General features: G+C 31.8%; 1 protein-coding gene across 2 annotated transcripts; it reads left to right on the top strand.

Moving 5' to 3' along the window:
* Positions 1–1,865: 1,865 nt before the first annotated feature.
* LOC115886818 (RNA polymerase-associated protein CTR9 homolog) lies at positions 1,866–19,294 on the top strand. Of its 2 annotated transcripts, XM_030906121.1 has the most exons (18): positions 1,866–1,967; positions 2,025–2,154; positions 2,221–2,319; positions 2,422–2,661; positions 2,717–2,939; positions 3,002–3,471; positions 5,715–6,025; positions 6,863–7,081; positions 7,476–7,647; positions 7,708–7,900; positions 11,713–11,849; positions 11,909–12,171; positions 12,223–12,430; positions 12,847–12,986; positions 13,047–13,171; positions 14,476–14,646; positions 15,183–15,339; positions 18,661–19,294. In XM_030906121.1, the coding sequence occupies exons 2-18, from the start codon at positions 2,113–2,115 to the stop codon at positions 19,157–19,159; spliced, it is 3,669 nt and encodes a 1,222-aa protein (XP_030761981.1). In that variant the 5' UTR covers positions 1,866–1,967; positions 2,025–2,112; the 3' UTR covers positions 19,160–19,294. The 2 variants fall into 2 exon arrangements, with proteins under 2 accessions (XP_030761981.1, XP_030761980.1); XM_030906120.1 differs by having other exon boundaries at positions 1,941–2,154.
* Positions 19,295–27,635: the final 8,341 nt, after the last annotated feature.

The following is a 27,635-nucleotide window of genomic DNA, read 5'->3' as shown; positions in this document are numbered from 1 at the left end:
TTTAATGCGATTATTCAATTAACTGGTAAGTCAGAAATTACACACAAATACTTTATTCGTAAATACAACTAAGATGTAAACGTAGTTTTGTATTTTTAGATTTCAACTTTTGCAAAGACCCGCCGATAGAACTTGCCTGGCAGCGTACCTGTTTAACTAAACGTATTATTTCCTGATAATAATATCAAAACACGTAAGTACCTCTATAATTTATGATGACAAATGATTTTGATTATGTTTTATGTTATTTAAATACTTTCTAACCTCAAATAATAGTAAGATCCTTGTTTATATCGCACAGCCCGTTCAAAACTGTATTGTCTTCAAAAAATGTTTACAAAACAAACAATTATTACAAAAACAATGTCCTTTTAATCTGATTTATACCTCAGAAGGATGCCAGTAAAATTTTATTAAATCAACATTATATTATTTGGCCATTAATATCCAAAAAGGAGCATATTGCCTTAACTTAAATTTTCTTTTACTTCTCTTAACAATGTTCTCTATATTCTCTATTTTGAGTTAGTAAACTTTTGAACGGGATGTGCGATATATAAAATACATAATATATCCAAGGGTATGATCTGATAAAAGTATTTTTTGATGCATTTTTTGGTTTTTTATGCACGTTGGCTTGGTTTATGTTTTATTCAGCTTATATTTATTTGTATAACAGTTTTTTGCCTTTGGAATGGCATGCATTGAGGCTAGATAGTGTTTCATTAGATCATTAAAGGAATTTAAATTAGCATATATTTTTTGTCATATTAGTGTGTTATCATGATACAGGTAGTTGTATCATAGTGCCTTATGCATGTTATTTACCTATTATATACTTATGCAATGTATTATCAGTAAATAGATGATAACATACTACTAAAATGTCTTTTTAATAGTATGTTTATTTATCTTTCCAATTCACTAGTTATTTGCAAAATGTATTTTGAACTAATTTAAGTCATTAATTGATCATCTTTCTTTTTCAGGTTCCGGGATATTCTTTTTCATTCTTAAAAAAATATATATATTTCAATATTATTGTAATATAAATCGCAGCTCTAAAAAATAAATGATATTGTTTACTAATGTGTAATTTATTTACTATGAATTTTCTCTGAAAATAATAAGTCTTTAATAATATCATTGATTTGCTGTGTAAAGTTAATAGACATATTTTTTAATACATTAAATTATATTAAAGTAATAAAAAATATGTTTATTAACTTTAAACAGTAAGTCAGTGATACTTATAAAAATATTTTTTTAAAAATTTCCCCTCTTTTAAGCCCCGCCCCTCCAATTCCCCTCAATTTAGCTAGTACTGCCAGGCGACACCAGGTGGCGTTTGTTTCCATTTTTTAACATGAAGTTAGCATTTCTTTAATGTACCTATTCTCTGCTACAAGGTAATAAATGAATGAATAGGCTCCCTCGCCTCTAATCGGTGTTGTCATATTGTAAAGAACTTATCCTTTTTAAACAGTATCTGACTTATAATTTAGTAGTATAAGGACTATTTAATACATCTCTGGAATATTAAAACCTACTTTATTAAACTGTAGTATTAATATCTCAATATATGTGTATAACAAGAAAAAAAATATTGATAATATTAAAGACGTGACAACATAGGCTAGATGAGGAAGGCTCGGTCGACTGTACCCAGAAGTAAACATGTGTACAAAAAAGGTTGTTTGTCCGCGTTGAGATGTAAATAGTGTAGTCTATATTTCATTTTAAGTCTATGGTTACAACCAAAAAAATGGCCTCAAACGTCACAAATTCTGCTGCAGCCCGTACATGGGCGTTACGTGTTACGTGTCCTTGTATTCTTTAGTCATTGGGACAACGACCATAGATAAAAGAAGTGATCACTACTTTTTGAACAAGTAATCTTGTGAGTAATCTATGGACACTTGTCAAACGTCAACCTGTTGTCAAGTTGTCAACTCATTTTTTGTTTTGTGCGTGCTTGTTTTGTGGTTAACGTTTAAATTAATTTCCAAATAATTGGTTTTTAGATTATTTGCAACAATTATTTCGTTGATTATTTTGTTGAAAATATGAGAATGGGAAGTTAAATCTACAGGAAAGACCAACATATTACAAATGGCGGCCTCAATAGAAATTCCTCTCCGTGATACGGACGAGGTACGTTAAATTTGTTTACTAAAAATTTCATTGAATGTACTATATCGGTTTTATTTGGTATTTTAGGTAATCGAATTATACTCAGATCAACTTCCCGATGGAGAAGAAGTTTTAGGAATTTTACGACAAGAGAATACCCAACTTTCTATTTGGGTTAATCTTGCAGTAAGTAAATTTTTAAAATTAAATACATGAAAAGATCTACGTCTACAGACTAAACTATTATCGGTATACCCTATTATTTATCTCTTCTGTCGTGTTTTTTAGTTAGAATATTATAAGCAAGGAAAAATTGAAGATTTTATAAAAATATTACAAGTATCCAGAGTTGACGCAAATGTTGAGTATCGTGACTATGAGAAGGACCAGATGCGTGCCCTTGATATGCTTGCTGCATACTATGTGCAGGAAGCAAATCGAGAGAAAAACAAAGATAAAAAGAGAGACCTTTTTACTAAGGCAACATTGCTGTATACTACTGCTGATAAAATTATTATGTATGACCAGGTATGTGTTTTGATAAATATGCATATTGGTACCATTGGAAAAATTTGTTTTTTAGAATCATTTACTGGGTCGAGCATATTTTTGTCTTTTGGAAGGAGATAAAATGGAACAAGCTGATGCTCAATTTAACTTTGTTCTTAATCAATCTCCAAATAATATACCATCTCTGCTTGGTAAAGCCTGTATTGCCTACAATAAAAAAGATTTTCGTGGCGCTTTAGCTTTTTATAAGAAAGCATTGAGGACTAATCCTAACTGTCCAGCTGCTGTTCGATTAGGTAATAATATCTTAATATTTTCTAAATGTTATTGAAAATTGTAAATTATCTTATTTTGCTAGGTATGGGACATTGTTTTATGAAACTAAGTAACCAAGACAAAGCTAGGCTTGCATTCGAAAGAGCTTTGCAATTAGACCCTAAATGTGTTGGAGCCTTAGTTGGTTTAGCTATATTAAAGTTAAATTTACAACAACCAGAGTCCATTAAAAACGGGGTGCAGATGTTGTCAAAAGCATACACAATTGATTCCTCAAATCCTATGGTTTTAAACCACCTAGCTAATCATTTCTTTTTCAAAAAGGATTATAATAAAGTTCAACATTTAGCTTTGCATGCGTTCCATAATACAGAGAATGAAGCGATGAGAGCTGAAAGTTGTTATCAGCTTGCTAGAGCATTTCATGTACAAGGAGATTATGACCAAGCATTTCAGTATTACTATCAAGCAACTCAGTTTGCACCTATTGCTTTTGTTTTGCCACATTTTGGTTTGGGACAAATGTATATCTATAGAGGAGATACAGAAAATGTAAGTACCTGAAATTTTTATTTAAAATTCTATTTAAATATTTGCTTTTAAGGGATTTTTTTATTAATCAGTTATTGAATAAAAATTTTATTTAGGTTTTGGTACCTTGGCTTTAAATTTTTTTTAAAGCTTATCAGTGGCATACTTTTTTTTAGGCTGTACTTAAACTGCCGTTAAACGGTAGATTACTAAAATGCCGTTAATAGGTATGACGTCGTTGATGTGACGCACTTGACGGCTTTATGAAATATAGAAATTTTATAAGGACTAACCAACGCTATCCACCCAACCAAATAACCAACGCAACTAACCTCGACACTGATAAAAAAAATATAAAAAACAAATATAAATTAGTAAAAACCAACCAACCCCACCAAATAACTAACTAACCAATGAATTAACACCCTCCAAATATCCACGCTAACCAACCCGCCAAATAACTAAACCAATCCGACCAAAAAGAGTGAAACCAATGCAATAAGATCAAGCTATAAGCAAAAAAAAATATAAAAAAGTCTTGGTCGGCGTGAGATTTGAACCACGGACCATTCGCTCACGAAGTGATAGCCTCACCCACGGAGCCACAGGTGCTGTTGCAAAATGCTTATTGCTAGGCATTACTTTCCGCCGACATGAACGACGTCAGAATATCTATTAACGGCATTTTAGTAGGCTACCGTTTAACGGCTGTTTAAGTACATCGTTTAACAAATTACCCAATGTAAGTATCACATCTACGCCACTAGTTGAAACTAAAACCTCTTCTTTTTATGTTTAAAATGTCTGTTAGGTAGACTCCTATAGTAAAATTTTATAACGATACCTTCAACTGTTAAAGAACTATATTAAAGAATATATTTAATTTTTCAAAACTTTAACACCCAGTATCTTGCGGCGAGAGCTATCAGTGTGCTATATCAAAATTAATATTTCGACGTTCCCGATCGTTCCCCGAAAGCATGACCCACTTACAGGAATCACCCTGTATATCTACACCATTTTGTAGGGAATTTTATGAGCAATAATTTTGGTAACTACCAATTTTTTAATAAAATTGACCGTATTGGAGGTATTTAGCAAAAACTAAAAAATTGTACATTTAGGGGTAGTTTTGGGGTGGTTTGCACGCTCGGAAGGATGGGGACTTTTAGTATGTTAATCTGGATCCTAAGATATGAGCAAATATATTTCGTTAATTTCAGAAATTATTAAATAAATAAAAAACATATACAGGATGGCGCACCTCATTCGCCTGGGTCGGTTATACGAAAAGGGAAAGTTGTAGAACCAAAATATTTTATGGGTATATGTGGGGAGGCAATGTGCACAATTTAAAATTATTTTGAAATATACAGGGGTGTTTCAGAACTAAGATCCATACCAAAGTTATATTTTTTCTTATGGAACACCCGGTATTTTATTTCATTTTTGTCTTAATATCTTTAAATATCTCAAAAATCCAAGATTTTAAACAAATTTAACCCTTATAATAAATGCCCAGGGGGCAAATTTTGAGGTCCAGGAATCCAAAAATCAAATAAAATACCGGGTGTTCCATAAGAAAAATTATAACTTTGGTATGGATCTTAGTTCTAAAATACCCTGTATATTTCAAAATAATTTTAAATCGTGAATATTGCCTCCCCACATATATCCACAAAATATCTTGTTTCTACAACTTTCCGTTTTCATATAATCAACCGAGGCGAATGAGGTGCGCCACCCTGTATTTTTCAACCTTCCTGAATTTTTTTTACAAGTACAAGAACTATCCTGAAATCAAAATTGTTATTAGGTACTTACTTTAGATGGTCTATACTTACTTTGCTATAAAAATCATAATCTTAAATCATACAGGCTGTTGAAAATTCTACACCAAACTTTCTAAAATATAAAATAATTTTTCTTTGTTTTTTTTTTTAACTACCCGCTGTATAATAAGTTAATTTGTTTTCTAAAGAACACCCTGTATAATATTATCTTATTAGATGGAGAGTATGAACATTTTTTGTATTTAAAGTATTTCAGAATTTTTAATGTTTCGACTTTTAATGTTTTCAAATCATTAAGTTTTTCAAGCTGAATGTGCACATCTCAATGCTGATAAACTTCTGCTCTCCTTGCATCTGGAGCACATATTGGAGTTGACACGCCGGCTTTTTATATTTTCAATATCCACAAACTTACCCCACTCTGTCACTATCTTAATGAACATAACTAAATTGGAACGAATATTGTTTTAGGCAGCTCAGTGTTTTGAAAAAGTTTTAAAAGCTCAACCAGGGAATTATGAAACAATGAAAATTCTAGGGTCTCTTTATGCAAATTCATCGTCTCAGTCAAAAAGAGATATTGCAAAAAACCATCTTAAAAAAGTAACTGAACAATTCCCCGACGATATTGAAGCCTGGATTGAGTTGGCACAAATCCTTGAACAATCAGATCTTCAAGGATCATTAAATGCTTACGGAACAGCAATTAACATCTTGAAGAAAGATGTCCAAGCTGAAATACCAACAGAAATTTTAAATAATGTTGCAGCTTTACACTACAGGTATACTTATATTTTAAGTTAGGGATTTGGAGATATATCATCATTTTGAGAAAGTGTACTATCAGAGCAGTCAATATTTGTATTTTGATTATTTTTATACAAGGTGTCCCAATATTCCGTGAACATGAAACTACTACGTATTTTTGAAATCAATAAGTTTATTGGACACAATTTACCTCTATACAAAAGTGCTTCGTTAGTCCGCTAGAGGGCATCGAACTTTAAAAAAATAAATATATTTTCAGATATTTAGACAGTTGTTCCGATTTCATTGAGATTTTGGGTGTTTTTGTATTGCTAAGTGCTTTAACATTTGACTATCACAAAAATCAAGAAAAAGTACGGGAAGGGCAAAAACTACCCGCACCCCTACATAAATTTTAGTATAAATATTTTCCACAATATTTATACTAAAATTTATGTAGGGGTGGGGTAGTTTTCACCCTTCCCGTAGTTTTTCTTGAATTTTGTGGAAGTAAAATTTTAGAGCACTTAGCAAAAAATAGATACCCAAAATCTCATTCAAATCTGAATAACGGTTAATATTTGATGCCCTCTAGCGGACAAACGAAGCACTTATGTATAGAGGTAAACTATGTCCAGTGAACTTATTTTGATTCTATATAATTAGAATATTGGGACACCCTATATAATAATTTTACATTAAAAAAATTAAGCAATAAAATATACAGTTTAATTACCATAACATCATCTAGTTGGACGTGAAATAGGTAAAATAATAAAGTGCCAAGTAATAAATATTGAAAAAACTTAAAGATGCTAAATAAAAAGGGATATGTTTATATACTAAATATATATTTTTTAATTTTACTTTAGGACAAATAACTTGGAAGAAGCTAAGAATACTTTAGAGGAAGCCTTACAAAGGGCAAAAGTCGAAGCAGAACATGATCCTCAGTATTACAATTCAATTTCAGTTACCATAACGTATAATTTAGCTAGACTAAATGAAGCCCTATGTTTATTTGATAAATCAGAAAAATTATATAAGGACATTTTAAAGGAGCATCCAAACTATGTTGATTGTTATTTAAGGTAAATATATAAAATTATATTTTATTGTATCTGCATTAAGATCTTAAATGCCCAGAGGAGACTTGTAGCTAGTTATAGTCTGTCCAACAGGACGACAATGACAGTTTACAAAATAATCTCTGGAGACTATGTTTTACTAAACTTATTTAGCATAGGGGAGGGGGTTATTCTATTTTTTAATAGATATAATAATTTTGTTTACAAATTATATTTGTTATACCCACAATTTATACTTTTTCTACCTTCTACTTCCATTAACTTGCCCCTCCTAGACCTTTGACTGGCGACACCCTTGAATAAATGAGTTATTATTATTATTATAGTTTTTCATAAATCTTAAATCCAAGGACATAAAGAGACTAAAGTAATTTGAATTTTACAATTAATTTTTAAGGTTGGGATGCATGGCTAGAGATAAAGGTCACATATATGAAGCGTCAAATTGGTTTAAGGAAGCCTTAGGTATTAACTCTGAACATCCTGATGCTTGGTCGTTATTAGGAAACCTTCATCTAGCTAAAGCAGAATGTGGGCCTGGTCAAAAGAAATATGAGAGAATATTGAAAGTATACCTAAGGTTGTTTTACCTGTATAGTTTAGTTTTCTAATAAAACATTTCCTTTTAGAACCCTGCTACTTCACAAGATTCATATTCTTTAATAGCTCTTGGAAATGTCTGGCTTCAGACTTCACACCAACCTTCAAAAGACAAAGAAAGAGAAAAAAGACATCAAGAAAGAGCGTTATCCATGTTCAAACAAGTTTTAAAAATTGATCCGAAGAATATTTGGGCTGCTAATGGCATTGGTGCTGTTTTAGGTAAGGCACTAAATGATTTTGTATTTAAAACATTCGAGATACTTCCTTCATACAGTTGTATAAGTAGTTGTCTCCTCATGTTGTGAATATGAAAATTCCAGCGAATATACTTTCCATCAATTTCTCTCATCCGGTTTATTTTATATGTATATTTTATCCAAAAATTGTACGATAAGTAGGTTCTGAGATACAGCCAGCGTCCATTCTTATTTGGGCACTCATTTCCAGTGGCGGCTCGTGACCCGTGTGATTGGGTAGGCGACAAAATTTTAGTTGCGTCTATTTGCCCCCCCCCCCCCCTAATATACATAATACGTTTACAAAATTACATAATAATAATTACCCTAGCCCAGTTTGTAAATATATGTTATCTCGGGGTAAAAATATAGCTCAAAAATATTTAGGACAAAACTAAAGCAAAAATAACAGCATTCAACGTAATGACATAATGATTGACATTATGTTCAAGTATAGTTTTTATTCTTTTTATTAATCTATTTTATCTATTACTATGGAGTCACTATGGAGTACATCATAGAATTTTATTTTATCTTTATTTATTTACGCAAACTTAAAAATTAGTAGTATTGAGAGAAAGAATAATTATGTTTTATATATTAAATTGATGAGTCGGTCTCTTAATAAAGAAAAGTTATTTATTATTGATGAGTCAGTCTCTTAATAAAGAAAAGTTATTTATTATTATATCAGTAAAATCATCAGATTGTTGAAGAGCTGTGAAAAGATCTTTTTAGATTGAAAGTAAGGCAAGTGGCGATAAACGTTTATTTTTCATGGAATCTCTACTATAAATTTTAATGCATTTCAAACATGAAAAATGTCTCTCAACCCAAGTACTTGTAATTGGTGTAGTAACAAACAAAACAAACAATTTGAAAGCCTGTGGAAATATATTTCCAGGATTATTCTCCTTAAATTATTTTATGCTCGAAATTATCATATCTATTATTAATTAACCTGCAATTTATTCATTAATTTATGTTGGTCAATAACATTTTTGTTTGTTAAATCACTATTAAATGCGTTGGAGAAATATTAATATAACAAATTTGTTAATTCAGATGTTAAATGCGTTGGAAATTTTTATAGGATTCTTTAAATTTCGGATCCGCAAGAGATAAATAAAAATAATTGAGACATACGATGAGTACCTATCTGCAAACCTTATTTCTAAATGTATAACAATGTTATCTAATATTTCATGAAATAAAATTCGCAAAAATATTTGACTTTGATAGACCGCTTTTATTAACATATCGAATTGAAATAGCACAGAGATTTTTCTGTAATATCTGTTGTATCGTCTTCTTGCACCGAATAAAATAACGCGCTTTTTTATATATACTCTTTTATTTCTGTGGCGTGTTCTGAAATACAACCGGTTATATCATTTTTAATAATCTCTGACAAGCCCGAAAAAATGTTTTGAATTTGCTTTAAACGTTTTTTGAATTTTCATATAAAAGTTTTAAATGCTACGTATAATGAATCATATGAAATATCCCCTTAACGAAATGTAATATATCTCCTTATGAAATATCTGGAATATCTAAGCCTACCGAGCCTCCACGACTTCATGCGAAGGCGACCGGAAATTTCGCCTAAGCTCCACCTTAATTTGATACAAATCCGACTTACGTCTCGTCGTTACCGCACGATGATTAAAGCTCCGCGCGCACTGAATAGGTATCGGCGAGAGCAAGCGGCACGTAATTTTCAGTTTACGTTGAAATAAATGTAAGCCCGCGCACCGCATCAGATCGGTGCGCTTGGTGCGCTTCGAGCTATCGGCGTTACTCGCGCCATCAGGCGAAATCAGAGAATGCATGGGAGGGGGCGAATAGTCTACGCCGAGCGACTGTTTTTAGTGGAGCGGTTTTACATTAAACATGTCCGATGAATTATTAATCGAAAGTGTACGAGACCATATCATACTTAATATGCGGTTTCTGATAAAAATTTCTTACAAGCACGTAACCTATATTGTTTACTACACTAATTCAATAACTGAATTAGAAAACCTTCCGATTAAACCCATTTATTTCTCATCTCGTTTTGATTATCTCACATTATTTTGAAAATCGAATTTAAATATCGTCAAAAAACTTATCATATTATTTAATTTTTGTGGTTTGTTTTGACGTTAGTAATAACAGCTGATAAATAGTCATCCTATGTTATTATGTTGATCGCTCCGTAAAAGGTACAAATAGAGAAAATAATATTTATGTTTGAATAAAATATTTGTACATATATCTACCGTATGATAGAAAAAAACGACGTCCAGTTGGATGGGAAATGACGATTGATGACATTTCCTATATAAATTTACATATAAAATAGCACCGACCTTCATTTCATGGTCATCGCTGATGCCGTTCCTTTTCAATAATACGGTACTATAAAAACTATTTATATTTTTTATTTTTCAATTTTCTTTGACTTTTTATTCTATTTTAAGTTTTTTAAAATCTTGTTTTTAAGTCAGTAGTGAATAAAACGAAACTTGTTGTTTAATGATTGACGTTTCGACTAATTTTAATTCGGTCTTCTTTAGAATCTATAATATACAATACAATTTTATCACTAACAATGTGTTTAATATATATTTTTTCTTACCACAAACGTAGAAAATTATTTATACGTATATTATAGATTCTGAAGAAGACCGAATTAAAATTGGGCGAAACGTCAATCATTAAACAAAATGTAAACACAAGTTTCGTTTTATTTACTACTGACTTAAAACAAAGATTTTAAAAACCTAAAATAAAAGCTATATATAAATGTTTGTAATGACACTTCTTTAGATTAAAAAACTAAAAATAGAAGTTTTATTTGACTATTTTTCATATCTAGCTTTGTTTTTAAAGAACAAATTAAACCCTTTTGAATTATACCAAATTTGTTAAAATCGGTCAAGCTAAGAGTCATGTAGTATATTTTATCCCCATCTTCCACTCTATTTCATTAATTTTATGTGGTTTCTTAAGATCTAAATATATTAATGTGTTTTTGGTTAAGATCTAAGTAATATTAATTTCCATCATAGAGTAAAAAATATAAAAAGTTGCATAAAAATATAAATAGTAATAATTCTTTATAATTTTTTGAAATGCCGAATGAATTTGACTAAATTTGAATAAACTTTTCCTCGTCTATGCTCAAATTTATGCTGGTGACGTACTCTCGACCGCCGATCGTGCGACTCCAGTGCGCGGCTACAATCGACTTTCCGACCGGTCGTGTCGGTCGCGCCTCTTGCTCTCGCCGATACCTATTTAGTGCGCGCGGAGCTTTAGACAGGGACAGAAGACTGCCGTACGTCGTGCATCGGCTCTGATAGTAGGCGATATAGAAATCGCCGAACAAAGGCACTCCAACGGTCAAAATTATTTTGTTTTCTAACGCAGCGGCCAGCGGCACAATCAGCGGCCAGCGGTAGTGAATATGTATGTTAATATACAAGACCACAAATATTAAAATAATATTGATTATTAAAACACACTTCCGTGTATTAACAGTATTTTTATGTATTGGCAACATTAATAGTAAATAATGTAATGTAATAAATCGCTTAAATTCTGGCAAAATCTTAGGGTAGGCGCCGCCTACCTTGCCTACCCTGACGAGCCGCCACTGCCCGATATATATCGAGTTAGATCAAGAGACGTACATATATACCAATAATTCCAGTCAAGTTGTAGATTTTTAATAATACATGATCATAAAACAATTTGTTTCTATTTATTCCTAATAATAAGTGATATTACATTATGATTTCCTTTTAGCCCATAAAGGTGCTGTAAATGAAGCAAGAGATATATTTGCCCAAGTCCGAGAAGCGACAGCAGATTTTTGCGATGTTTGGCTAAATATTGCCCATGTTTATGTAGAACAAAGACAGTTTGTTAGTGCTATTCAAATGGTAATTGATGTTATTTATTTTTTTTAATCTATATTTTTTTTACCGTCAAATAATTTCAGTATGAAAATTGTCTTCGAAAATTTTTTAAATACAACAATGTCGAAGTCTTACAATATCTTGCCAGGGCTTATTATAAAGCTGGAAAGCTAAAAGAATCCAAGATGGTTCTTTTAAAGGCAAGAAGAGTGGCTCCACAAGATACCGTTTTGTTATACAATATTGCATTAGTTCTGCAAAGACTAGCCACACAAATTCTGAAAGATGAAAAATCAACCTTACAAACTGTCCTGCAAGCTGTTCATGAACTTGGATTATCGTTAAAGTAAATCAAAATATCCGAGTTGACAAGTAAGAGGCTAATATAGATTTTTAGGTATTTTACATATCTGTCAGAATTTGGTGACAAAATGCGATATGATGTTAATCTGGCTGCTTTGGAAGCTAGACAATGTAAGGATTTGTTGTCACAGGCACAGTACCACGTGGCCAGAGCTCGTAGAGTAGATGAAGAGGAAAGATTACTTAGAAGAAAACAAGATGAGGAACGCACAGCATTTAAAATGCGACAAATCGAAGAACAGGTAAGTCAAAAGTTTGATTTCTATAATTTTCCAATTAAAGTTGCAATATCACTAACATTAATAAATTAGTTTCGATTGACTTTTCTTTAGTCAAATTTAAATTTTTGCAAGTTTGTGGCACTTTTCTGTGTTTATTTTATATTAGTAGTTTTTATTAATTTAATAATATATTGGTTTTATGCTGTGTATAATTTTGGAGATACATTGTGTCAGGACTTGAATTACAGTGAGATGATTACGAATCTATTTATAATTTAACAAAAAAATTGAACACCATTGATAAACTGAAGTTTAAGTCAACCACATTGAAATCCCTTTACGGTTTCGCTAATTTTGTTGATAGATAGATTTTTTTAGTGTTCATTGAAATACTTTTTATTTCATATAGTTAGTTAAAAGTTTATATATAATTTTAGAAAAGACGTGAAGAAGAAAGTAGAGTAACAAAGGAAAAAATGTTACAACAACGTCAAGAATATAAGGAAAAAACCAAAAATGCTTTGGTATTCCAAGATATGCCATCTGAAAAGAAATCCAAAGGTGGAAGGGGTAAAAGGTGGGTTTTATTGTTTTATATTGGTGTAGTCCTGTTCATATTTTAATTTGATAATTTTAGAGATGTTTATGTATCAGACTCTGATAGTGGCCAAGAAAACAGAGAGGATGGTGCAGAACCAAGACCCAAGGAGAAGAAGGAAAGAGGAAGGAAGCGTAAAAGAAGTGGAGAAAGGAAAAAGAGAGGTATACATATACAATATGATAAAAATATTATGATCACATTCTTTGTATGAAGACAAAAAAGTAATTCTTATGGGGGAATTACATTATTAATATTTTAATTGTTAACAAATGGGGCATACCAACAGATGCAACAGCCACAAGGTATAGTTAGTTTAAAATAACTATACCAGATAAAGAAGACTGGAAAAATGGTGTACTTATTCAGGCTGAGGCCATCTAGTATGCACATGGCTCAAGAACGTTAGAGGGCGCAGGAGTTGGAATGATGTTAAATAAGTGTTGAAACAAGAAATACCTTGTAAGCCTATCCAAGAATATTATCACTTTCCATGAGGAAATAACGGCAATCTGTTATCATATGGAAGAAATAATAAGGCAGGACAGGACACACTATTGTTGCCATCTTTACAGAGAGTAGGCATTTGATGCCAATGAGTTCTAGACAAGTGTGGAATTGTGTTTGTGCTCTAAATGCATTGAGGGAATGCAGCAATGCTCTATTAAAATGGGTGCTGGGGCATGAGATTATCGAGGTCAACAAAACAACATTGCGCAAGCATATTTTCGGTTTTGGGTCGGGTATTTGGCGTATTCAATTTAAACAAAAAAAAATAACGCCGGAGATAAAAAACACAAACAAACCACGCCTGCGGCATGTTTCGATTTCAATTACCGGCAGCTGTAGAAAAATTTAAAAAATTCTATATTTGTTGAAATCGAACATAGGACCCCTCGGTCCCGAAACAACCGCCTTACCAATGGAGCCACAACTGCTTTTGTAACCAGGCGATAGCTAGGCATTACTTAGTTTCTCCGCAAAAACATTAAAGTAAGGTTATGGCTAATGCCATTCGCACGTATTGCACAAGCCCCAAGCTTTTCGGCATGTATTGTTGGGGTGTATCTAAACGCTCCTCAAAAATGGGCACAAAACAGTAGATAGCCAACAAATTTCTGGTTTGGTGGTAAAGTTTGCCAGGACTGATTGACCAGACAGGCAAAACGGTTGATATTAGAATACACTAAAATTTACGGTAGACCTGATTGGCAAAGACAGTAGAGTAGTAGGTTTACTAACACATTGCAAACTCAATATCCAATTACATCTGTTGGGATTCTCAGAGGAGCGATATACAGATTCTATCCGCCAGAAAGAGAAACGGAAACAGTTGGTGTAATAGGTTTTATCTAAATCTCATAGCCTATTTGATTAAAAAACTTATTCAGAAATCAAAATGTTAAAGCTTAAACTAAAAAATATGTAGTATTTTTATGTTGCAGCTCTAATTTTATCATTTGTATAGGTGGAAGAAAGAAAGGCAGCGATTCTGATGGGAGTGGGGATAGACCCAAGACGAAAAGGAAGAAGAAACCGGAAAAGAAGAAAAATCGGGACGAGGGTCTCACCGCTAAACAAAAAATGCGGATTGTTTCAAAGGCCACTATTTCTACCAGTGAAGATGATAGTGATACTGGTAAGTGTAAAATATTGTCTAAATAACATGTAAATTACTTTTCTTAACATAGTAAAACACGACTCGTCATTCTAAACGTCGAAATCAAAATTGGTATTTTTGTGTTTGAAATAAAGATAAGTTGGTATGCGGAAAAACCGAGTTGAATTATAGAAAATATTTTAATTATTTGAACAATTCTATTTCCATTACTTTTTTAAATGTTATATAACAAGAAATATTTTGCATATACATAGTTCAAAATATCTTAATAAATTTTAAATTTTTTGTCTTTTAAAAAATGGATGAATAATAATTGCATTCTTAATAAAAAAATATTAAGTTAGAGGAATGGAGAAATTTATAGTAAAATTTTATTGACTTAAGAATCCATGAACATAAATTTCTCAGTCACCACTCAAACCTATATTTAATCAACAAAAACACTTAACGCTTAACGTTTCAAGGGGTGTAAGTTATAATTTTTACTGCACATTATTTGGGGAAGGACTCCATTAAGATCTATTTGACGTAGCATAATGTAATTTTATTTATAGAAAAACGGCTTAAAATTGGCAGCAGCGATGAGAGTGATGGCGGAAAAACCAATAAGAAGCGAAGAATTTCATCCGGTTCCGATCGAAGCTCCAGATCAAGGTCTAGGTCCAAAAATAGATCACGGTCAAGGTCATCTAGTAGAAGCGGAAAATCCAAGTAAGTGATAATATAATATTACTACATTTGTAAAGTCTATCCATTGACAACCAAGAAATGACACAAACTAAAATGGAGTCGACTACTGTCACTGTCATATCTTGTTGGACGGGCATTAGTCATATACTGAGTAACAACAAAATTATTGTGCAAAGGTCCAGTGGCTTAATTTTAGTGTGAATATATTTGAAACTGTAATTTTAATTTCAAAATAGTTTATTTAATTTTATAAACAAATAAGTTGGCACAATTGAAACGCATAGTATGAAATTAATATATTAAAATTTGAGTGACAAATGATTACTTCAAAATATTGAAAAGAACTATATAAAACTGAAAAAATATAATCATGTCATTTTTTTTAATTATGCTCTGTATTAGAACAAAACAAACAAGGGTGTATTAAAGAAAACACTACATACCAAAAAAATATTAAAAAGAACTATTCCTTTCTTTCAAACTTCACTGGGCACCATATATTAACTATAAACTGTGCTCTGACTCAACAGTTAATTTTCCCTCGATTTTTCCTCCAAATAACACGAACCAAAATGCAACAGCAATCGTAAAGCAATTCGCAAATATTTGACATAATTTGACACAAATTATAATCTATAATTTGGCAAGAGTTTGACAAGCCTCGAAAATCTAAAGTCGAGTTTATACGCATGTGAGCATGTGCATCGTTCATCATTCCGTCACTCCAATAATATTGAAATAAACCAATAAAACTGGTTAAAAATAAGAAGAGACAACGCTTGAGGGATTTATATATAAATCCAACTATAGTTAACTTAAAACATATTAGAAACTTTTTTTTAGTAAAATAAATGGATTGGTATGGACGTCGTCTGCCTTCTTTCATATCATCGTCTGTCAAACTCTTACCGTAATTAAACACAGTATACTAAAAGATACAGTATGCCAATTACAGCTCTCGAAAGGTTAAATAAAAATAAAATAATTTGTTTATTTTTGAGAACATTGGTTGATATACAGAAAGGTCCACAGACTTCGAGACATAGGAAAAATCAAGTCCATTTAGCGTGTGTTGCAATTTTCACACCTTAAAGAATTAGTTTTGACATTAATGTATGGCCAATTGCACCGCGATATTGAAGATCTTCTTAGCTTAAGTCGAGTTATAACGGTGACTTTTTCTTTAAAAACGTAATGACTATGAAACTATGAAACTAAGAGAATAAAGAGTGTCTCTATTCATTTATTTATGTTTTTTATAGCAACTGCAGCGACTATGAAAAAAGCTGTGTGGTTTTCATAGAAAATAAGGGCACCTGTAATTCATTTCAGAATGTTATAAATCGCTAAAAGAGGTTTCAGATCTATTGGATTTCTATTAATATTAAATAAATTTTATTAAAAATTGAACTAAAATTGTTAGTATCATTAAAAACAATTCAAATTCAAAAATTGTATCAGCCAAATTTCCGCTCATTTAAGGTGAATATTAAAGTAAATATAAATACAGCTCAGTCTAAGTTCTCCTTATCTTTAAGAAAAATTTTAAATAATTGGTGCAATTGGGCCTTAATGCCATTTCAAATGAATAATAGTATTAATAATGTACATACATTATAATAATAATAAATTTTATATCATAGTGTGTATTAAAACTACTAAAACACTTTTAAATTGGTATTATATTAACAACTTTTGTTTTTTTAATCCAAAAAAAATAAAAGTAACAAATTTCTCAATCAAAATATTTGTGGTCCTGAAAAGGACCTTTGTTTTCCCATGTTCGTCAAGGTAGGTAATGGGTAAACGGTAAAAAAAACAGGATAATGAAATTTAAAAAATTACAAAAATTGTTCAAAAATGCCTCCCTCTTGCATTAAACAATAACCCAAACGATCATAAAATCCCCTCCTCACATTGGATAACATATCAGAGGTGACAGTATCAAAGGCATTAAATATTTTCTCTCTTAACTGCTCCACGCTTTGAATTTCTTCATGTCCGTAAATTTTAGATTTTATGTACCCCCATAAAAAGAAATCATTCACCTAGAGGTCAGGTGACCTTGGCGGCCACAAGATGGTTCCATGCCCACTAATTAGTCTATTGCCAAAAGTATTGTTTAAATATTCTTGCACAATACGACCATTGTGTGCTGGACATCCATCTTGTTGCCACCAAATATCACCAAATCTCTCGCCAAATAATCGTCAAATCGCCGGTAGAATTTGCTGTTGCAATAAATCCAAATATTTCGCAGTATTTAAATTGCCCTCAATAAAAAATGGTTCAATAACGTGTTCCCCTACAATACCCGTCCAAACATTTAGTTTTTGTGGATATTGGGTTCGCACATTATAAAACCTATGCAAATTTTCTTTTGACCAATATCGCACTTGCGTGGAGTTTTGCCGATTTAATAAGAAAAAGGACGACTCATCAGTAAAAACAATTCTACTAAGAAAATTTTCGTCAAGATTTACCTTTTCCATCATTATTTCGCAAAACTCTATACGGCGAAATTGATCGTCGGGGAAAATTTCATGAACCTTTCTGGCTTTTCTTGAACGATAACCATGTTTTTTGAGGACCCTTTTAACTGTTGTTGTACTTGAATTTACTGCTTCAGCAACTTGTACACAGCTTCTATTTGGATTTTCCTCAACTGCAGCGCATATTAAGCTTCTGTTTCCTCACGAGAATTTTCTTCAATTTTTAGTTTCTTATGCATGTGGGGAGTAACGCAGCTATATTTTTCAAAATTTTCTTTTATCCTGTGAATGGAGGCTTTTGAAGGCACCAGTCTATTCTGAAGAAAAAAGGAGTCTAAATCGAAAGCTTCTCTGAATCCCGTTTTTATTTCTTCATTCGACTTGTTCTGATAAATCCACTTATTTGATTTTCCTATGTCTCGAAGTCTGTGGACTGTTCATACATATTTACATGTAACCGTTTTTCTTGATATTTGGTACTCTTACACACGTTTTCTATCGCCAAAGCGAATGGCTATGGTGTAAAATTCCGTAATAGCCCTGAAAGGGTACTTTCGAATACGGAATTAGGGTACAGAGTACTACTGGTGGTACTTCTTTTATCCTTATAGATACAGTACCAATACAGTTTACCAATGTCCTTAAAAATAAACAAATATATTATTTTTATTTAACCATTCGACGGCTGTAACTTCTTCAGGAAGCATTTAAGGGCATATGTTCATAGGAACTTTTTGTTTTATTTTTATCTGTAGAACGACCCACTAAAATTAGATACATTATTTTTTGACATCCTGTATTACGTAAAGATTGTATTGGTGTTTTGTAAACTTCATATTTATTTTTTCAGATCACGATCCAAAAGTCGATCAAGATCCAAATCCGGATCTCGTTCAAGTTCCAGATCCAGTTCCAGATCAAGATCTGGTTCCCGATCAAAATCCCGTTCCAAATCGAGATCAAGATCAAAATCTGGATCCCGATCAAAATCCCGCTCCAAATCGAGATCAAGATCAAAATCTGGTTCTCGATCAAAATCCCGCTCTAAATCGAGATCTAGATCAAAATCTGGTTCCCGATCAAAATCCCGCTCCAAATCGAGATCAAGATCGAAATCGGGTTCTCGTTCAAAATCCAGATCAAAATCTCGATCGCGATCCAGATCGGGTTCAAGATCAAAATCCCGTTCCCGATCGAGATCAAAATCTGGCACGCGTAAATCTCATTCGAGATCGAGATCAAAATCAAAATCCAGATCGCGATCTAAGTCTCATTCCAGGAGTAAGTCAAGATCAAGGTCGCGATCTAAATCAGCCTCAAGAAGTAGATCAGGAAGTCCAAAAACTTAAGTTTAGTGTAATTGGTAACAAACCGGGTAACAACAAAATCTTTATTCAAACCATAGCCGCCGTTCAGTTACTTCTAATGTGATTAATTATGTAATAAATTTAAAGCTTCTTTTAAAATGTGTTAGTTTTTTAACATTTCTGTGTTTAAATCAATTGATATCACTTCCTTTTTCTGCGGAAGTAGCACTAGGACGATACTTTTAAATAGTACCTTGTATCTTGTATGTTTTTACATATACAGGGTGTCCCATAAATAAGTACAAATATTTTAAGGGATCTCGATAAAAGAACATATATTTTCTCTTTACTGTTTTTCAAATAAGTTCAAAATAACTAGTTATTTTACTTTAAAAATTTTCAAAAAAAAATATTTTTGCTTATATTTTGAGAACCACTAGATCTTTTCTGGGTTTTCTTTCTTGTAAATTTAATCTACTACCTATGTATCTAGTCATATTATCAAAAAATAATGATTTTTAACTAAAAAAAATTCCAAAATTTTTTCAAGAAATTCCAAATTTAAAAAAAATGTTTGCAAAAGAAACCTCGTAGGCGTGTTTCTGGGGTCGAAATATACTACCAGTCAGAAAAATATCTGTACTTATTTCTGGGACACTCTGTATATACAGTGCACTTAATTTTTTTTTTTCAAATGATGGATTTGAAGTTAGGATTGTTTTTTTGAATATTAGCTTAGAGTGCTTTAATTCCAAATTTCTTATTGTGGAAACTTATGTTTCAACAATATGTATTAGAACAAAACCATTACTTTAAACATATTTCTAAGAATTTAGGAAATTAGACGTGTGCAATTTGATCAAATAGTCGTACAATCGAGCATGCTTTGTATGATAGATAAACAACTGTCAAATTCAAATCCAATTTAATCATAGACTTTTTTGGTCGTACGGTATTAGTTAGCATTACTTCTCGAAAAAAACGGAAATTATGCTCAATTGTTTTTAATAGGGCATACAAATTTCGTCGATAAAAAGCAATTAAATGTCGCTTTATGTTTTATATAACTATTTTGTTAGGCGGTATATACAATATATGAAATTCTATTAGATAAGCTCACATACTATTTTATTAAGTGATTATTTTCAATGGTTGAGCCTTAAAGAAACTACCGTGCGATCAAAATATTTTATAATCAAACGGGCTTTAACTTTGACATAAAAAAATCTGTTTTAATTTCCATAAAAAATATTGATCTATCATAATATAATGCTCGCTTGATCATAAAACTTTTTGATCATATTGTTTTTGACGAAAATACACCATTTGTAACCTTTAAGAGGTTAGGGATTGTGGTAATAAATTTTAATATATTTAAAATATTAGATGTCTTCAATTTAGTAATCATCCTTTTGTTTGCTTAATCGCCAAATAAAACTTCTCGGACTTCCTATTTCTTATTTATTTCATTTTTCAAAACTATTCTGTGCACGAATCACAAACTTATGTAAATCCAATCCAACAAGAGAACGAAAAAAAAAACGGAAAATACTACAGAGTATTGGGGGACCTACTAAGAATGGACGTCGGCTGTATGTCAGAATAAACTACTTATCGTATAACTGGGAAAAAAAATTCTAATAAGTCGGCCAAGAGAAATAGCTGAAAATTATTTTCAAGTTCAAAAAATGCCTGATAGGGGCTCATCAGAAAACGGATTTTTTTTTCAAAAATATGCAGGTGAAGAAGTATTTTAAATATTGCTAATGTAATTAATAGAACATTTGTAATTTTTTTATATAATATATTTGGTTTATCTCGTAAAATAAAAGGGTTGGGGTAGGTTAAACCTGCTTTTATTAAGATAAGGATAACTCTGGTTTCTGGTTACATACCTGCGGTTTAACCGAATTAAACAAATTAAAGCTCGTTTACAAGAGCTTTTTATTCTTAATAATCAACTATATAAACTTTGTTTCTAAATATTTTGCCGTGAAAGCTAGAGTGCGGTGTTTGGCATCATAATAGATATTGTGCGTTTTCATAAAAAAATAAATAGCGGGCTATATTTATTTTTGTACAGTTATAGAGAATAAAGTTTCCAAAAAGTCAGCACAAACCGCAACCAGAGTAAGTAGATCGCCGAGTAGTGACCGAAACCGTCGGCTCTTTTGATGTAGTGGGACCAAATACGTTTAAATTACTTAACTTATTTAACTCAAACTTATTTGGGTGGGACCAAATTTTCTTTCTCTCTCTTTTGACGTGTTTGACAGATAGACTACGTATTTAACTGCTCAACTTATGAAGTGGTCCTATAAACATGGGCAGTGGTCCTATAAACAAATTATGAGCAGTGTAGCTCATAATTTGAAGTGGAATTAATTATCAATAATTATAAAGTTTTATACATATTTTTTTTGTTTTGTTTTATCCTTATTTCTAAATTTGAATGTATAAAATATCTTACAGCTAATAAATAATTAAAAAAATGATTTGTTGCCTGAGGCATACTTGAAATAAAGTATATAGTGTCAACAGTGGCAACTTTGCTTCTTCATATGTCAGATAGACTACTTATTTCGCGCAGCCGCAAAGAAAATTGAAAGCGGAACTGTCGCTACTCGGCGGTTTACTTACTCTGCCGCAACTTTCTATCTTTTCTCTACCGTACAGATATTAAGAGATTAATCATGCGACACTGCCGCCTAGGTCTGTAATGGCCTAAAGATTAGAGTATGTAGGCTAGAAAACAAAAAATTATGTAGGTTACGTCAAAATATTAAAATATTTAAAAATGAATTATTATATTTGAATTTTTACACATCCGAATTTCAGGCTTTTTCTGAGAAAAAAATAGATCAAAAATTTTAAATCATGTTTAACATTTTTATGTATCCACCGCGGTATCCACATATTTTTTTACGAATTTTATTAATTGTATGTCGGTAGTTGTCAGTTAAAACGTCCCAAATTCGGATAATCAATAATTATTCTTTAACTTCCTACGAATTTCGTGCCGCCATATTACTTTTCACAAAAATCGTCCCAATTTCGTATGGGCAGCATATTCGTAATTCGCCGACACATTAGCCGCTCGGATTAGGTCGGGTACAGCGACGGGCGGTTGCTAAAGTACCGACGTATTAGACTAGTTCCAACCCTTATGCGTCGGTGATTTACAAAAACGAAATACTGTTGTCTGCATATTGCATTACAGTATAGGTTATGGTAAATCGCGAGAACTGTTAGAAAATTATACAAAACAGACTTGAACAGAAATTATCTTTAATACTAAAATTAAACTTTACGGTGTATTCCATTTAAAATAAGCAATATGATTTTCAAAAATTTTATGAAGCAATTTTCAATTTGTCATTTTTAGTATAAAATTCTAACTAAAATTTTATTAACTTAAAAAAATACTTTCAGTTAGATAAATATTAATGGCGAAATGATGGTGGATTAGGTACTCTGTTTATAGAAAATACTAAACAACTTAATTCTAAGAAAAACATATTAGCAAAAAAATATATGAATAGAAAAAAATTAAGACATATTTTTATTTTTTGGACTTACTACCTCCTAATCCCATATTTTTTTTTAATTTTGTGTCTGGAAGAAATTGTTTGATAGTTACTAATAATTTTACTGGACAGTCTATATTTCGAGGAAGTTCTTTTGCGGCTCGCTTCCCTATTTTTCTTTTGTTTGCCATCAAAATGGTAGTGATAAAATCTCCTAAATGCTTATTTAGACGTAGTCTCAGAGCCAATTTTAAAATATTTTTGAAACTCTTTCAAAAATTTCTCTTCTAACATTTACCAAAGCAGTTATCCACTCTACAATAAAATAAAAATAAACTAAAATTTACTCGGTAAGCAGTTTTAAGCTTCCATGCCGATAATAGAATGATTTGAGCCTTAATAAAGAGTAAGTTAAGTTTTAAGACTTATCGCAAGTACCGTATGATCGAAAAAAAACAGCGTCTAGTTGGTTTGGAAACGACGATCATTGACATTCCTTATAAAATTTTACATAAAAAATGACAGCTATCTTTATTTCCATGCCAGCTCTGACGCCATTTTTTTCAATCGTATGGTAACTCTAGCATTCACATGAAAGCGCATAAGACTTTAGCGCAGTATAAACAAAAGCTGTGCTATTACTATTTATTTTATATTAATGATACATTAATAACATTACTGTTATTTTTTAATTTCTCTGCAAAAAGCAGCATCTACAATCTAAAATCTGTTTCGATCAGTAATCTGCAACCTCAGTTTATTCGAGACTATTTATTTATCAGGTACAGCCGGTAATGTCTGAAAATCCATGTTTTTGAATTAGCAATCTGCTCGAAATGTGCTAATTACTGGAAAACAATGAAAACCAATACAGACGATTACTGATTGATCATAAAAAATTACGAATACCCATTACAGACGCAAATCAAATTAATCCGATTTACAAACTTGCGAAGAAAGTAACAATATTTTGAGCGCATCGTAAATCGCCGACGTATTAGTCTAATACGTCGGTACTTTACGCAGCACCCGAACTAGTGTCGGCGAATTCCAAACATGCTGCCCGGAAAGTAGGCTTTGGTTTCATCTTAATGTCATTTAGTTACTATTTATTCAAGTTCCTCCTCGATTACGCTTTTTTTCGTATTTTACCAGTTATTTAAATTTGTTGCACGTGTAAAAATTGTACTGAGTAAAAAATCATGGTACAAAGAATACAAGGTATGATATTGCGCAGGTTGGTCGCTACGTCACAGGTGATAACAGGCGCTATTGGTCAGCACGCTCCGCGCGCCAGTTCAAATAGTCAAGATATTGTTATAAACCTGTTCTTTTTGTTTATATACCGTTATTGAATTATCGCTAAGCAAGTGACTGTGGAGCAGTGCATAAGGAGTCGGGCTAGGAAGCGAGAGACCGGAGTTCGAATCTCGGCCGGAACATAACTTTTTATTTATTTTTTTAAATACTGCTGTAGGTATTCTATAGTTTATTTTTGTAGTATAAAAAAAAGAACTATTTATTCTGTTATTTTTTAATCTCCGTTATTAATATAAATTGATTGTTAGTACAATACCTCATTTAATATAAAATAATATTCTACTTTTTGAAATGTATCGGGCCCTAATTGTACCTAAAAGTAATATATTTTTAGTGATATACCATATTGTAAACTATTTAATATTTCAGTCACTTAAAAAGTTAATTTGCATTGAATAATTGCCTACCATTAAAGGAAATTTGAGCTATATAATCCTTGATGGGCATATTCTGGGTATGCAAATACTTCCTTTAAATTTTGGGTGTCGTTCAACCGATTTATTCTCAAAACCAGAAACATCTACATATAAAAAGAAGCACAGGTCACTAATTATAATAAACTTCACCCTTGGTATTACTTCCACTAATTATAATAAACTTCACCCTTAGAATTACTTCTATCACAATTACAATACGTTCATCTGCATTGGCATTTTCTACTTTTCGATGGGAAACAATAAACTTCCCAACATTTTTTAAATGATGTAACAATTCCTCTTGTGGTTACTTTTCCATAGATATCCTCAACTCTGTCCTCATGTGAATTCAGAGGCAATGAAAATGAAAATTATTTACCATAAACATCGCAAACTAAAAACCTAATAAACAATTTTATACCGAATATAGAAATAAATTTAGTAATTTTACCTATTATCGTCCAAATCCATGTTAATAGATAATTATTATTTTTAAATATATTTTTGGAACTGCTGGTTTTAGTAATTATTAAATTAAACGAACTAAAAAGTCTTAAAAATAAACATTCTTAACCATAACCTCAAAAATGCAGATCTCCTGTCAACTTTCTTTATTTTTTATTTATTCATTATTTTCCTAGTGACGTCACAGGTGGTATGCGCGAACTGAACGAAATTGGAGCCGCTATCGATCATACCTTGTATTCTTTGTACCATGGTAAAAAATATACTGAGTAAAAATATATCCCAAACTAAGCATTTTAGGACATACATTTATACGAATTTTTTTACTTATTTTTATCTGCAGAATATGCTGCCGAAGTTTCCCAAATACAATTCGGAGCACCCTGTATAATGTATTAAATTCTATTATTATCTATAATTTTTATTTTAGTGTTTCTATGTGTCTTTTTTTGGTGGCTCTATGTCAATTTTTCCATATGTTAGTAAGATACATCACCAGCTGTTAGTGCTAGTTGAATTCTGCACCGAATTTCATCCTCACAATACAATGTCTCAAACTATTTTCATTGGCTCTTAGGTAAAGACATCAGTTTAATATTTTACAGCGACTAATATATGTTATATCTGCTAATATTTTATTTTTACTATTGTTATTTTTACCATCAACAATCATGACTTTAGTGTTGGTGTAATTATCTCACTGAGCCCGTAATAAACACATAATTTCCACTCTTTCCTGTAATAAAATCTTTACTCCTCATGTTACAAATCCAGTGTTTTTATCTGATTTTGAATCGTAAGTTTAATTATTGTAGCTAATAGCACAGCCTGTTCACTAGAAAGTCAGTCGACCTTTAGTCGTTTACATGGAACTCTGTCGGATTATGAGCTCCATTGAAGCACCGTTTATAAAAACTATCGAGACTCTACTTGCATATGAATACAAGAACATGCGCGGCAATTGAAGTGGGGATACTCAAAAACTAGCGAAGTTGACTTGCTGTCTAATGAATGGGCTGTGCTAATAATAGAATGTCACATAATGAGTGTTGTAAAAGAATATTAATTACGGATAAAAAATTGCACAGGATCCGCATACACTAACGAGTAATAGGCTTGGTGCGCATTCAACCGATTTTCTAAAATTCCGACAGTAGCGCTCGTTACGGCAAAAATCAGAACTGTTCGGCCACTTTATTTCACACTGTCCCGGTACCGTTCATGTTATTGAAATCGTGGCTATGTCATAATATTTAAGTATTTTAGTTTTTACTAGTGATACTGTTTTGCATAGTAAATATTAAGCGAAAAAGAACCCAAACTGGATTTCGTGTTCAAAAAATGTTAACACTAAGAGAAGGGTGTAATTGTGTGGTTGTTGGGTGCAATACAACACGCAATACACGCAATACAACTCTCCCCGAACAACATTTTATCCCTACCTTTATCACTTCGATTTTATCAAAAACAAAAATGGATTCAGAGTGCATCTACACCATCGTAGGCAAAGCAGAACTATTGGCTAAAATTTTTCAAAAATTCAGCTGTCAAAAATTTCTGCCAATAGAATTGCTGGAGCTCGAGATCGATACGCCGATCCGTCGGCGTCGTTCTACATTTCCTGCAGCCACAGTGGATTCGCAGTTCGACGAAACAATTTAGTAAACTAAGTTCCTATTATAGTCAAAAGATTAAATAGACAGTACATAAAAAATCATATTTTCGCAGATTCAGGTCAAAAACCATTTCCTATGGGCTAATAATTGTTCATTTTTTCATATTTTGTATTGATTTTGTAATTTTAACACATATTGAATAATATTTACAAGCAAAATAATTTTTGTGGCCCTTTTTGGACCTCTGTGCGGCGTATTATTACTCATCTAAAAAGTTTTATTAGCTTGAATAATAAATTATTGTAATTTGTTATTCAACGTTAGAACTTCTGAAGATATGGATTTTTTTTGATTATTTTTTATAGAATTTTTCCATCAGTATTATTGACAGTATTTTCAAAAACTGCCAGTAATATTGACCGTGTGAAGGCAAAAATACTGATGGGACTGTCAGTAGACTGATATACTTTGGCAATTCTGAAGTCATTTTGGGATAGTTGGTTGGTTGGTTGTGGCGAGTGCGACAATTAGCAAAATTGCAGTTTTGATACCACTCACTCTGAGACCCTATCCCTAGGGATGGAAAAGTTGGACTGTTAACTGTTTATAACCATTCGATGGCATTAAGGTAACGGGTGACTTCCATTGTGCTCTTCCCGGCAACATCTTCAAGATTTACAATTTACATATTGTATTTTGGGATACTAACAATATCCAATACTGTCAAGAATACTGATCGTGTGAGGCCCGCTTAATACCTTTCAAATAATATTATAACAAATTTTTCGTGTATTTGGTATCTATGTGTTTCGTGTTTTTTGCTGGGTTGTATTATAACTCGGTTGTTTGCGGGATTCTACGATGGTGGCAGCACTAGCGGAGAATGCACCAAGGCTATATATGTTTTTGCAAAACGAATTACTATCACAATATAGTAGGTATTACTATATTTTGCCTGCGACTAATGAAATTAAATGATATTTTATTATTTAGTTTAATGTCAAACGGTTAATTGAATTTGACTGTTGCTCACTTCATTTCTGGGGCAAAAGTTGTCCCCCTCACAAACAAAATTGACGTGTTTTTGGATTTTTTGAGAAAAAAAATATCCTGGCCGTTATGCCTTGCAGAACGTTTTCAATGGGCCACCCTGTATATTGGTAGTATAGTTTTC

This window comes from Sitophilus oryzae, unplaced genomic scaffold, assembly GCF_002938485.1.
Source record: "Sitophilus oryzae breed Bouriz unplaced genomic scaffold, Soryzae_2.0 scaffold_499_pilon_pilon, whole genome shotgun sequence".
Lineage (NCBI taxonomy): Eukaryota > Metazoa > Arthropoda > Insecta > Coleoptera > Curculionidae > Sitophilus > Sitophilus oryzae.
This window is presented reverse-complemented; position numbering and strand designations above follow the sequence as displayed.